Below are 14,272 nucleotides of genomic sequence, written 5' to 3'. Positions count from 1 at the left end.
AAGAGCAGCTCTCAAAAACACTATTCTTTAGAGCAATATTATTATGAGTAACATGATTTAGAATAATAGTACTATTTGATTATTTACCACTGTAAACAATTTCATATAATTTACTCTCCATCATTTAGTCTCTGTATTCCATTTAGCTAGTCAGATAAAATTTTAAGTATTAGTTAATTTCACATCTGTTAGCAGGCAGAAATCCCACACTAAACTGTTTGGACTGAAATAGCCTGTGAATTTCAAATTAAAATATAGCAAAATTTGGAAACTTCAGTTTACTGTTCTGATAAGGTCCAAAGATGTATACAATTACCTCATTTATTTAGAGAACATTTCAGGGCCCATAATATTCCAGACATTATATTAAGTAGTGGACAAATAAAGACCAATAAGCATAATTCCTGTCCTCAAAGAACTACACAGCTTTATGGAGAAATATCAGTAAGTTCTTCAAAAATGTCAAAACAAAAAGTTTAATCTTTTAAAAATGGAATGACTATACTGGGTGGAGGAAAGGAGATGGGAGTTATGAAGTTTTGAAAAAGTATTTAATTGAAGTGAATCTGTTATTTGGGCAAATCATATTCATGCCTCTTATTGCTTAACCACAGCATCTAGGAGCAGTCTTGAAATAAGGACAGTTCAGGACAGACAATTTTTTTTTTAACTCTACCATTTGAAAGTTCAATAAATACTAAAGTGTTTCTGTGCCATTTCCTATGCAAAGACCCTATTGTATCCCAAAATGTTTCCAGATTCTTTCATTTCAAGTCACGTTTCTAAATCTTTCAATTTTCCACAGCATACCTGAGATGAAGACAAAGAGAGCGATGTTCTACAGCCATTGATAAAAACTGGTGCTGAAGGATAAGGAATTATTTGTGGAGATGTGAAGATTATATCTTAGACGAAGTACTCAAAGATATGATAATTTTGTGAAATCAGAAGAGAATAACATTAGAAACAAACCTCAGTAAAAATAAGTTGGCTTTAAGACAGGGCTGAAGTCAGAAGTCAAAGATTATGCATGCCCTAGGAAAGCTCCAAGTTTGATTCTGATTTAGGAGGGCACGAAATGAGACAGAAGCAAATAATGTCAGTTATAACGATGAATTAGCTAGGAAATACTGGCCTAAAACTAGCTTTAAATTCTAATTTTTAGATTAACACATCACTATTATCATTCTGAAAAATTAGTCTTCAACCAAGAGTCATTATATTTTGCACAAATTATGAGGGGCAAAGAATGCCATAATTTAAAAATATTAACCAATCTGGCCAAAACCACCTAATAATCACTTTATTTCTCATCTTCATTACATTATGAGAAATACACATACTCACACACACACATAGGAAATCTACTCTTAATTTAAGTGTGAGCTCTAGAGTTTTAAATTACATGTACATAAATATTATGCAATAATAGGAACTTATCATTCCCTCTCTTCCTTCAATACCACTTTTCCTCAAAATATTCTTCTGCACAAGATTTCTCCCTGTTGGAGCTGCCACCTTGTTCCATATTGCTACATACAAATCTAACTACGAAGGAAATTATTATATTTATCTAAAACAATGTCAAGAAAGAATACTGATCATGATGGAAGTACAAAGTGTAAGTCTGATTTGGGGTCACTATGAAAATATTTTATTAAAAACCACACTTAAAGCAGATTTTATTAGGGCAAATTATACATTTTAGATCCAATTTTATGTCCCCCAAATCTATACTCCAAAAGTAACCAAGACCTGATTGTGTAGCAGTAAATAGAAGGTAACTTACTTTCTTACATTACTATAATGACATGCCAAATTATGCCCTATGAGAATATAATGATTTCTAAAATAAAATAAGAGTAATATTATAATATATTAAAGTAGAGGGGGAAAAGACTAGAAATTTTCAACCATAAAGGTCTACTCGAAAGTAAAATTTGTGAAAAACCATGTGGATGAATCTATATCTTTTCAGACTGATCTGGATTACAGATGATTCAGTTTACAACATAATTTACTTTCAAATTGGTAAGGGAAAACTGCTCTGAACAGCTCCTTAATTTAAAAAAAAAACAAGTGTGGTTGGTGGAGGGGTGGGAGGGTAGGGCAGTGGCAGTGATAAGCTTAACCAGTCTTATTATAATTGTTTTAATAGCTCTTTTCATTTACACTTAAAAGAAAGAAAAACTGAACATGCTCAACAGGTATAGCAACCCATAAGCACCAATTTCAAAACCTTTTATAGGTGTTAACTGGGGTCCTATTAGCATTAGTATGACTGAATTATGCATGACAGAGTCATGTAAAAAAAAAAGTTTTGTATTACTATACTTAACTATGTCACCACAAAACAGGCTTAGGTTTTCAATGCAGAAAGATTCTTATCAATTCTCATCAAAATATTTCTCACAACAATTTAACCTCATACAAGTCATCTAGCAATAGAAAAACAAGGCTAAAGTGAATTACTATTAGGTTTGAAAACAGCAGTTCAGATTTCTTAGCACTGTGCTTTATACCTATGTTTCTCAAAGTAGAATACTATATGTGTGGATGATAATTAATGAAGGCTAATATTTAGTAAGCACAGTACCACACAATGTGATGAAGTCTTTGAAAGTATTGTCTCATTTAATCCCTAATAATCTTAAAAGTTAGAAACTATAACTATCCTTATCTTAAATAAAGAGACATAGATAAATAATTTATCCAAGAAGTGGCAGAGGGTAGATCTGAACCCAGAGCTTAGAACCAAGGCAACAGGAAAGAAAGGGAAGATGCTGAGGGAGACCACAGAAACATCAGCTCCCCATGTAGAAAGGCATACTCCTTACTGGTGGCAGTTCCTCTTATACTCTGGAATAGTGGTTTTCAGTCCTGGATACATATTTGAATCATCTGTAGAACTTTTCAAAAAAAGTATCCAAGCCTGGGACCCTCACTCAGATACTTGGCTTTCAATTGCCTGGCCTGGGGGTAAAGACAAGGATATATATTTTTTTAAGTTCTCCAGGTGATTCTAATGGGCAACTAAGTGAGAACCACCTGTTAACCTCTTCCACCCTGTTAGCCTCTCTAAGTAGCCAACTAAAATCAAATTTACTAATCACCTATTTGGTTCTGAGCACTTCACCTATTACACTTTCCATTATGCCCAACAAAGTACCTAGCTTTCCTTTTCCCTAAACAGAGGAAACATTACAACCATAGCTGCACCTTTTAAAATAAAATCTTGCTAGCTTTTCTTTGATATGAAGAATATAAGGGGAAGAGTGGGCAGATACCATGATAAATTTTGAAAATTTCTTCTTTAAGCACCCATACACTCCTTAGGTTTAAAATAATGTAAAAAGGTCCTAACAGTCAAACAAAACTTAAATGGCAGGCTATGAGACTTAAAAGTTTCTATGATATATGTTAAAGAAAGATTTAATATCCATAATATTTGGTTATATTTCTTAATTCTACTGGTGATAACAGTTAAAATACTAAGTAACTGTTATTGTGGTGATAAATTCCATTGTCTTCCCATGGCACTGTGACAGTAATAATGCAGTGTTTTTATCCTGTTAAGTCACCTGAACAAAAACTAACAGGTGCTAAAGAAATCAAAGCATTACATAGCATATCCAAACAACAATATGGCTGGTCATATCACGTATTGAGAAATGCAAGGATTTTGCTGACTATCTTATATGAGAAGTCCTACTGTTTCACTCGAAGTTATTCACTGCACATCCTACTCACCCTGTACCAAAAATATAATGAAAAGTGTTCCAGACAGTCTCAGACTTGCTGGCCCTTTTGTTTTACTAAAAAGGTGAAGTGTGGATATATCTGACAAGCATGAAGTTTGATCTATGACTTGAACAAAAGATCTAAAATGAAAAAGAGTATAAATACTTAAAGTGGTACAAAACTCTGGACTTCTCAAAAACATTACAAAACTTCCTGCTTCCGGACAGCTCATTATTTGGTTCAAGTCCTCACATTCCTTTATTAGTCATGACCTTTCAGAAAGTTCTCCTTCCTTATTGTTTGAATAATATCGGACTTTCAAATGTTGCCAGTTGGACTAACAGGAACCCTTATCAAATGAAGAAGCATCCCAGAGTTCATGTCCAAAGGAGGGACTTAGGCTACAGAGAACCCTCGGTAACCTGAGCAGTGTTTGTCCATCACGTAGATTTTTCTTAAATTATCTGTAAACATATATCGTTCCGCATCATAAATATATATGTTCATCTACACATTTTTATCATACACAATTACAGGAACTTGCATTAGTTCCACAGGAATTGATTCTGCAAGAAATTGTGGAGACCGCTGGGGATGTGTGAAATCGACACAACAACAGTGAACCACTCACTACCGATTGTCACTGGGGTCTCACTCGGCCCAGATGTGGCCTCTGAGCCGCATGTCACTAGGCTCAAAGGCACAGCCGAGGAGACAGAAGCACAGGGTAACTGGAAGAGAAAACAAGGGGGAGGCGCCTCATAAAATACGTGTATTTGCAGCCCGAAGCTGAAGGGGTGGCCGGAAGGGCAGACCCTAAAGAATAACCTTCCCTTCTGGGATCCGTCACAGCACCCAGGCCCGCAGGGCCTGCTAAGAGGGGTGTGTAGGGGAGGAAGGGCAGTGTCTGTCCCCGAAGTGGGGACAGACAAATGAAAATCAAGCAAGTTCTCACTTCCTGGTCGCCTACTCTGCCCACAGGCCTCCGACACAAGACGGACACCGAGGAGAGAGGGCCCCCGTGGAGCCAGGGGGCCCGCCCAGCCCTGCACCTCCCGTCCTCGCCCTCGCCCTCGCCCTCCTCCGGCCTTACACGGTGACGTGACCGGAGCCGCGGACCACCACCGGGTCCGGAGAGTACTTGAGCAGCTGCTCCTCCAGGGCCCGCTCCTCGTCCTCCTCCTCCTCGTAGATCTCGTCGAAATCCGCCATCCTGAACCGCCGAGGCCCCCCGCCCGAAGGGGCCTGACTCCAGTGGGGCTGGGGGCCGGGATACGGGCTGGCGAAGCGACGGAGGCTGAGGGGAATCGCTGCCGCGAGCTCCGAGGCCGTGGAGTTCGCTCTGGGCTGTCTCGCCTTCGGCTACAGAGGAGATGGGGTCCTGGCCGCCGCCGCCGCCATTACCGTCAGCAATAACAACACAATGTCAACATCCGCCCAAGGGCCGACACCTCCACCAGCACCGCCGCCACCGCCACCGCCGCAGCAGCAACTCAGGCAACCACAGCAACAGCCAGAGCCACCCGCAGCGGGAGCACCCGGCTACGGCATCGCGAGACTTCCCGGGACTGCAGGGCGGGCGAGCCGGCGGGCGCGTGGGCGCGCGAGCTGACGCGCGAGAGCGCGCACGTGAGGCCTTGCGCGCTCCCCCGGGTGGCCTGCCTTCCTCCACTTCCACCCGCCGGTGACGCCTCGAGGGCGCGCTCCCGCCGGCGCGGCCCCGCCCTCCGGCAGATGGGTCACCCATGCGAGAGGGGGAGTGGCTCTGGGGGCTGGTGGCGTTGACCCCGGCTCCAAGAGCAGCGCTATGAGTGTCCAGTGGAGCACTTAGACTCCCAAAGTAGTCTCTAACCAAAACAACTGAAAATAAAAAGCCCAGTTGGAATAGAGAATTTATTGTGCGTGTGGTTGCCAGTTTATCTAATCATCGGATCTCTCTTTTCGTCGGTTTTTTTTAGTCTGTGATGAGAACCAGGGCCTGTACTTTTCCAATTTAAGGAACCCAACAGACACACCGCACATATTTTTGTCTACTAGAATACCGAATTTTCCAAAACATATCCAAATTCAAACATCTTATCCCATCATCCCCTTAAATATAGTACAATATATGAGGCCAATGATGCTGATTTTTTTTTTCTTACAAGAGAACTCATTGTAGTCATGCCATGAAACAAAACTGACAAATTCTCTGGATTCCAGATTAGAAGATGCAATTTCCTGCCCCAACTGCTTCATCAACTACACACTTCTTTCTATCCTTAAGACCTTAGGGAATCCCTTTTCCTTCCTTATAGCTCCTCCCAGGAAAGGAAAGGTGAAGAGAGGGGAGGGAAGAGTTTATGGATTCCATTTAATGGTCTAAGACCAGTAATAAAGGCCCAAGGGTCACATCAGTTACGTGGTTTTAAAGAACCTGCCCAGGCATACAGTTTAGGGGCAGCAGTGGGCTCCTGAAAGATCTTGGATAATGAGCATCCACTGGGGAGACAGGAGAGAATAGTCATACTGGAACCAGTGTGGGTCAGAATATTCTCCAAGTACAGTGTTCACTTCCAAGTAGTTTAGATGGGTTATTGTTGAAGTTGAGAAAGTGCAGTTAAGACAGTGAAATGCCAAGGAACATCCTACTGGTAAAGCTTGAAGGAAATGAGCATAGTTAGACAGGAAAAGATAAAAAACACAGTAGATTGTATCAGGCTTCCTGTATATCTCTCTTGACATTTGTTCATTTATTCATTCAATAAATATTTACTGAGTTCCAACTATGTGGCAGGCACTGTGGGTGTGGATGTGTGTGTGTGTATGATGAGTTTCTGCCTTCCAGTAGCTTATTTATCACTAAGGCAAGCAATCATAATTCTGTCAAGTGGTCCCAGAGAAGTATACAGTGACTGGGTGGTAACAGAGCAGACAGGGGGCAGCTTGGTTTGGTGGTTAATAGTGGGCCCTGGAGCCTGACTGCCTGCCTTTGAATCTTAGCTCTGCCATTTATGATGTGACCCTGGATAAGTCATTTAATCTCTCTGCCCCTCATGTGCAAAATAAGAATAATAAATAGTACTACCCCACTGGGCTGCTCTGCAGATGAAATGGATTAAAACATGTGTAATGCTTAAAAGAGAGCCTGGCACATAGTAAATACGGGGTAGCAATAGGGCCTAAGGCTCCATCCAACTAACTGACTCTGTGAGGGTTAGCACAATTTTTTTTGCATTTTGTTTTTGCATTACTGTTTATGAAGCACATATACATCATTTAATATTCCTCAAGAACTCTGTGAGGTAACAAGGAGGATGTAATTTATTCTTTAGTTTCAGAGAAGCTGCTTTACAGTCAAATGGCTATTTAAGGGTCAAACTCAAGACCTCAACTCTAGTGCACTGGATAGGTCAAGCTCCTGACTTTCCTTCTTGGCAAGAACTGGGAGGCCAAGTGGCTGCACTCAGTTAAAGGAATGGCTGCAAATGGGAGGGTGAGAAAAGGGAACCAGATGAAGGAAGGTCTGTATGATCCAGGCATGGTCCACACCCTGTGTGCTGTGACTGAGAATTCACCTTTCTGTAGGAATGGTGGCCAAGATAAGGGGCTGGTGCCCCAAAGTATCTAAATTATCACATAACTGACAACCTCCCAAGGGAGGTCATCCACAGCTCCTTAAATCTCCAGCACTTTCCACAGCTCCTGCTTCAGAGAAGGAGCTCAATAAATGTTATCTGAATTGAGATTTATTGTCACTAGTGCTATTTCCAGAACATCATGAGTTAGTTAGGCTTCCAAGGACTGTGAGAGCCTCATCCCTATCTTAACACTGGTTCTGTTTGGGAGAAATTTTCTTATTCTGAGATCTATTCAACAGAGAGAATTTTGTAACTCCCACCACCTCAGCGTAAGGTAGAGGCTGCCTTGTTTTTGCTCTTCCTATTTTGCACTTCTTTTTCCTGTTCTGGAAAACCCGTCAGAGCCAGCAAAAGGGTGCAGGACCCAGAAGAAGGCCGAGAGGGTGAGGGGAGATGAGTGAAACACGGCCCTGATGATTGTTGAAATCATAATCCTAAACTACCCCCGCCCCCGGCCCTCCCGAGTCCTGTTTCCTGTCAAACACCTTTCCCAGTCTTTTCCTGGGGACACGGAAAAGACCTTCTCAGTAACTTTTCCCTCCAGCGTTCAGGTGCTCTCCTGTGCTCTGCAGCGTAGGCTTCTTGACATCCCAGCTCCCCTTTATATTTCTGCTTCACATACTTTCACCTTTACCTTCACAGCAAATGGCTAAAATCCAAACAAGATAGTGCCTCAGGGGCCTCATGAGGCAACACATCTGCAGTTGCTTTTAAGGCAAATATTCCTAGATTTGAAAACTTCTAAGTTCTGTCACCACCTAGTTGAGTGGCCTTTGGCAGGTTCCACTTTCTAAGCTTCCTTTTTTCCATCCTGAAATGGGACCTGTGTCATGGGGTTGTCAAGGGTCCTGTGAGGTAGCACATGTGCCATGGACTGAATTGCGTCCCCTCAAAATTCACGTGTGGAAGCCCTATCCCCCAAGGTGATGTGTCACTTGGAGATGGGCCTTTGGGAGGTAATTAGGTTTAGGTGAGCTTCTTGGGATAGGATTTGTGTGCTTATAAGAAGAGATCAGAGAGCTTGCTCTTCCCACCACCCTCCCCTTGGTGGGAGGACAGTCTTCTACCTGCAAGCCAGGAAGCTGGTTCTCACCAGGATCCAAACGGGCCAGCATTTTGATATTTCTGGAGACTCTCAGTCTCCCGAACTGGTGAGAGATAAATGTCTATAAGCCACCCAGTCTATGGTACTTTTTTGCGGCAGCCCCAGCTGACTAAGACAGCAAGTAAGGCCTCGTTTGTTCACTCATTCATTCATTAAACAAATATCCATTGAATTACTCCCACATGCCATACCCTCTGCCAGGAACCAGGGTTTAGCAATAAGGTAGTAAACAAAACACGGTCCTTGCCTTCATGAAGCAGAAAGGCCATGGGGGAAGGGTGACAGATAATTATAAAAATAATTAACTATTAGGATTGTGGTTAGTCCCATGAAGTACAGGGGACCATAAGAGTTGATGGACTTAACTCACTGAGAAGTCAGGAATTCTTCTCTGGGGAAATGACACTTAAGTGTCAAAGTGTCAAAGTATGAGGGTGGGGAAATAGAAGAGAGGAGAAATTTCTAGGTAGTGAAAATGGCATGTTTGTCTTCGTTTGGGCAGCTGTAACAGAATGCCATAGACTAGGTGGCTTATAAACAACAGAAATTTATTTATCTGCCCTCATGACCTAATCATCTACCACAGGCCCCAACACTTAACACTGTCACACTGAGGGGTTAAGATCTTAACATAGGAATTTGGGGGAACAAAACATTCAGTCTATAGCAATGCTTAAAGACTCTGAGGCAGAAAAGAGCATGGCCCAAATTAGGTACAAAGTAAAGACAGTGTGGTTGGACCATAGCAAGGAAGGCAGAGCCAAACTGCAAACAGATCAAAGAGGAGGTCCCGGCCTTAATGCCATCTTCTGAGAAGCCTCTGTGCCATGAGAACGAGGTGGAGGAAGAAGCGAATGCACAGGCTGAAGCGCAAAAGAAGATGATGCAGAGGTCCCAGTGAACATGTACACCCATGGAAGCTGCAGGAGCAGAAGCAAGGAAAGCCAGAGGCCAGGGGTGCTGACAGAAACTGTTGGACTGCATGTCTACAGTCTAGAACTTGTCTTAATGGGGAACATCTGTCACCATTCTGATCGCCTTGACCACCTTTAAGAGACACATCTTGCTCCTATCAAAATGGTCCCTTTGGGTCCTTTGCCCTGGACCTGTGATATTCTGGACTAGTTCTGTTCTCAGTTGTGGCTGAATGTAATGTGTGCAAAATAAAGCATCTCTTCTGCTGTCTTAGCTGAAGGAAAAAAAAAGATGAAAGAGAAGGGATAAATTTGGGAGTTCGAGACTTACAAAGATTAACCACTATATATAAAAATAGATAAAAAACAAATTTCTTCTGTATAGCACAGGGAACTATATCCAATATCTTGTAACAACCTTTAATGAAAAAGAATATGAAAACAAATATATGTGTGTGTGTATATATATATGTGTGTGTGTGTGTGTGTGTGTGTATATATATATATACATATATATATATATATGTACATGACTGGGACATTATGCTGTACACCAGAAATTGATACATTGTAACTGACTATACTTCAATAAAATGAAAATAAAAATAAAATAAAGTCAAAGAGGTTGACATAAACTTGAAGGTCTTAGTAAAGAGACACACGTTCACTCTAAAAGTAAAGATACACTGAGGATGTGAAGTCAAGCCATGACATTATCAGGTGTGCATTTTAAAATCTCTAAATGGGAGATCAGTAGTCCAACATATGCAGCATATATCCCCTTCTTCTTCTGAAAACAGCACACATCCTCCCCTCCCCTACTCTTGGCATATTTGATTGGGTTAAGCTGACCACATCCCCAGTTCCAAGAGTATAACCTAGGGTGGCAAATTAGAGAGTATGGGATACCCTGTGGCACAGTGATTAGTTTGAATGGGTACATGACTCAGACAGAACCAATGAGATTCAATACCAAGACTTTTAATAGAACTATTGGGAAAGGGGATGGGGATCTCTTTTTCTGTGACTCAACTAGGAACCACATTATTCTTGCAATGGTAGGAACAGTCTAAGAATGATGCCAGCACCGAGGAAAGCAGAACCAAGGGATGAAGCAAGCTTGACTATATCCTGATGACCATGTCTGAGCCCCTTGAGTTCAGCTACACCTGAAAAGGTCCTAGATTTGTAGAAGAGGATAATGTATTTAGCTTGTGGAATGTGAGACACCCAGTGGAGATGCCCAGTAGAGTGTCAGAGATATAAGTAGATACACAGAGATAGTACATAGATAGATGGATAGGTATGTGTGTAGATGAATGGATAAATAAGATTGAGGGGGAGAAAGAGAGAGGAGTCAGAGGAGAGGCTAGAAATATAAGTCTTAGTGGGAAATAAATACATTTGGGACCCATCAGCTCATAGATGGTGGAGGTAGCCATAGAAGTGACCATGGTGGCTCAAAAGTCAAGAGGTGAGGTGGCCCAGGGAGAGAGTAAGAAGATAAGAGGATGTAGGATGAAGGAATTTCAGTGAGTAGAGATGGGGATAGGGGGAAGAACTGACAAAGGAAATTGAGAGTAGCCAAAGTGGTGAGAGGTAAACTGAGAGAGTACGGTGTTACAAGTAAAGGGAGAGAAAAGTAAAAGGAGGTTGTAATGTGAGATGCTGTGGAGATGATGTAAAGAACCTGTATCCACTGTATTAAGGAGGACAGCAAATCCTGGAGAAGGATTCAATTTCTACAACCAGCAATTTGACAGACAGAGCCAACACAGAACCTCTTAATCAAATACAACTACTGAAAAAACAATAATAAAGGGGAGCGTAAGTCCCTGCTCCTGAAGTGTGGACTACATATACAGGGACTTGCTTCCAAGGAAAAGGGGGGAAGACTAACTTTACAGTGGTGACACCTGACAAAAAATAACATTGAAACTTTCTGATCTTCCTCCCCTAATCCATAACCCATTCTAACCATAAGGAAAATGTTAGACAAGTTCCCCTAGTGAGGCATCCTACAAAATACCTGAACAGTACTCCTGAAGATCCAAGGTCATCAAAAACAAGGGAAGTCTGAGAAACTGTCACAGCCAAGAGGAGCCTAAGGAGACATGATGACTAAACGTAACACGGTGTCCTGGGACAGGATTCTGGAACCAAAAAAGGAAATTAGATAAAAACTAAGGAAATCTAAACAAACTATTGACTTTAGTTAATAAAAATGTATCAATGTTGGCTCATTAATTTGAGCAAACATATTATATAAGATGTTAATAATAGAAAAAACTGCACGCAAGAGTATAGGGAATTCTACTATCTTCTCAATTTTCCTTAAAGTCTAAAACAGCTCTTAAAAAATAAAGCCTAATAAATAAATAAATAAATAAATAATAAAGCCTTGGGAGGAGGGTATAGCTCAGTGGTAGAGCGTCTGCTTAGCATGTATAAGGTCCTGGATTCAATCCCAGTACTCCACTAAAAACAATAAATAAATAAACCAAATTACCTTTCCCCCCAGAAATAAAGCCTAATTTTCAAAAATTAGTAATACTGTAAATATGAAATTCAAAAGAGAGAAGGAGAAACTTTTTAGTGCTTGAATTAAAAATAAAGCTTAAAAAAAAAATAAAGTTTAAAGCTTGAGTAACAGACTCATAGACCCCATCAAGGGACTGGGAGGGGCAGGGGGAATTACTGGACCAGAAGTCGGCCCCAGCAGCTAAAGGCAGGATTTAACATGGAGACTTGGCCCTGGGTAGGATCCAGGAAAGATCATGGCAACCAGCCAGGAAAGGCTGCAAGAGAGAAACCAGAAATACTCTGCCTATGAGCCAAGGAAGCAATGTCCAAAACTTTTTCTCCTGGAATTCTAAGTTGGGGAAATAAAGGTTTCTGGTGAAAAACCAAAGCCCCAGACCTGCACCCTGCTTGACTGCCATGTCTAAATTTACACCAAACTTGTAATATAGGAAGGGCCAACCTAAGAAATTAGTTGAGGGAGGAATCATATCTAGCATACGATTTTGGAAAAAGGCAAATGGATGGGATCTAGAATACAGTGCCCAAAACCTGGTAATCACACAGAGTTAGCTGTTTTCCTTTTTATTACTCATCTCTGTTACTACCTAACAAGAGTAATAGGGACAATAATACAAACAATAATGTATGATTTTACATGTTCTTGAGCCTAATTTATTTGGATGGTATAGATGTGGTATGAGGGAAAACGGCCCCGAAAATAGAAATATTTGGTGCCAGCCATGAGTACCATCTCCCTAGGTGTGAGGAAGAATTTTAAATCGCATCAGGAGAGTTTTATACTGTCTGGGGGAATCCAAACATGTTGGTCCTCTGGGAAAACAAATAAAATGTCTCACTTAGTCTTTACTTATAGTTATAATTCCAAAAAAGAAATTAATCCTCTCAGCCACATCGATCATTTAGAAAATCTTTTCTAGCATAAAATTTGCACAATATGTACGAACCTAGAGTTTGTGGTGCTCAGAGTATAAGTAGTGAAAAATAGCACTGATGCTTCAAGATCCTAGGATTAAGGAAAGCTCATGTGCAATACAAGTCTGCGAAAGGCCTTTGAGTAGCAACAAAGATTGTCTTCTTCCATATTCATCTCAACATCTGTGGTAACTGAGGGAGAGGGAAAGGTAATCCAAACTGCACTGGGAGCTTCCTGAGGGCAGACTCTATTCTGTTTGGGAAAAGAAACAAATGCTTATATGGTATATATAGTCTTCCAGACACTGTTCTAAGCACTTTGCACATATCAACCCATTTAGCCTCGCAAACATCCCTGTAACGTAGGTACCATTTTTATCCCTATTTTACACATACGCAAACTGAGGCAAAATGAAATTAGGTAACTTGGCCCAAGGCCACATAACTCAGAGGTGGTAGAACCAGGATGTGAGCCTAAACAGTATGTTTCCTCACCCCATGATCTTACCACTACGCTCTACACTCTTAAATACCAGCAGAAAAATATTCAGATTACTTCCATCTTCTTAACATCTATAGCAGTGTCTTACACATAGTTATTGCTTTATAAATATTAAATAGATGGCTACATATAGGAAACCATCCTGTTTTCATTTTTTCTTTGATCATTTAATATTGTATGTACATAATTAGTTCAATGTTTATCTCCAAATATTTTTATAATAAATTTATAAAAATCCATACAGATTCCTTAGATTACCCTAGAATAATATCTACAGCTGCTTACCTGATTTAAACTCATGCTACAAATATGACATACCATTGCACTGGATTTTCCTCATTGCCATTTTTTAAATTTGCACATGTCTGGAAACTACTCCTACAATCATAGTCTCACAAAATCAGAAAGGAGCCCAGAAGTCATCTTGTCCCAACTGGTATCCAAAACCCTGCTTCAGTCTAAATCATGTGGTGTTTTTCCTTCTCTGTGGAACATCTCCAATAATTATATTAAATGTCTGTAACATACTGAGCATGTACAAAAATGCTTCATTATATTCTTCCACAGTTCTTAAAGACTGGATTCTTTAAGGTGTGAGAATGTATCTTGGCTATTTATTTTTATTCCAAACCCTTGCATGTAGCCTGAAATCCTCCAGGAGTCATTCAATATATCTTCATTTATTTTCTTTCCAATCTCTGGGGAGACACAAAGCAAGTTTACTCTTTCTTCTATGTGATAGTACTTCAAATAAGAGGAAGATAATCCCACCCAAAATCTTTTTTTCTTTGAGCTAAACATATCCATTTACTTCAATCATTTTTCCTCCAAGAAAAGTTCCTGACTCTCTGCAGAGGCTGTATCTGACTCTTATCAGCTTTGTTTGGTCAACAGTCTTAGTAGATGGGGCTCAAAACCAGACATGGAGTGATTT

General features: G+C 40.7%; 1 protein-coding gene across 1 annotated transcript in view; it reads right to left on the bottom strand.

Annotated features, from left to right (window-relative positions):
• The window catches only part of CHIC2 (cysteine rich hydrophobic domain 2), a 57,051-nt gene extending 51,577 nt beyond the window's left edge, over positions 1-5,474 (bottom strand). The window contains exon 1 of the mRNA XM_010996984.3: positions 4,835-5,474. Coding sequence (XP_010995286.1) covers positions 4,835-4,953 — 119 coding nt within the window. The 5' untranslated portion in view covers positions 4,954-5,474. The remainder of the gene's footprint in view (positions 1-4,834) is intronic.
• Between the last annotated feature and the right edge of the window lie 8,798 nt (positions 5,475-14,272).

The sequence above is a fragment of the Camelus dromedarius genome, chromosome 1 (assembly GCF_036321535.1).
Source record: "Camelus dromedarius isolate mCamDro1 chromosome 1, mCamDro1.pat, whole genome shotgun sequence".
Lineage (NCBI taxonomy): Eukaryota > Metazoa > Chordata > Mammalia > Artiodactyla > Camelidae > Camelus > Camelus dromedarius.
This window is presented reverse-complemented; position numbering and strand designations above follow the sequence as displayed.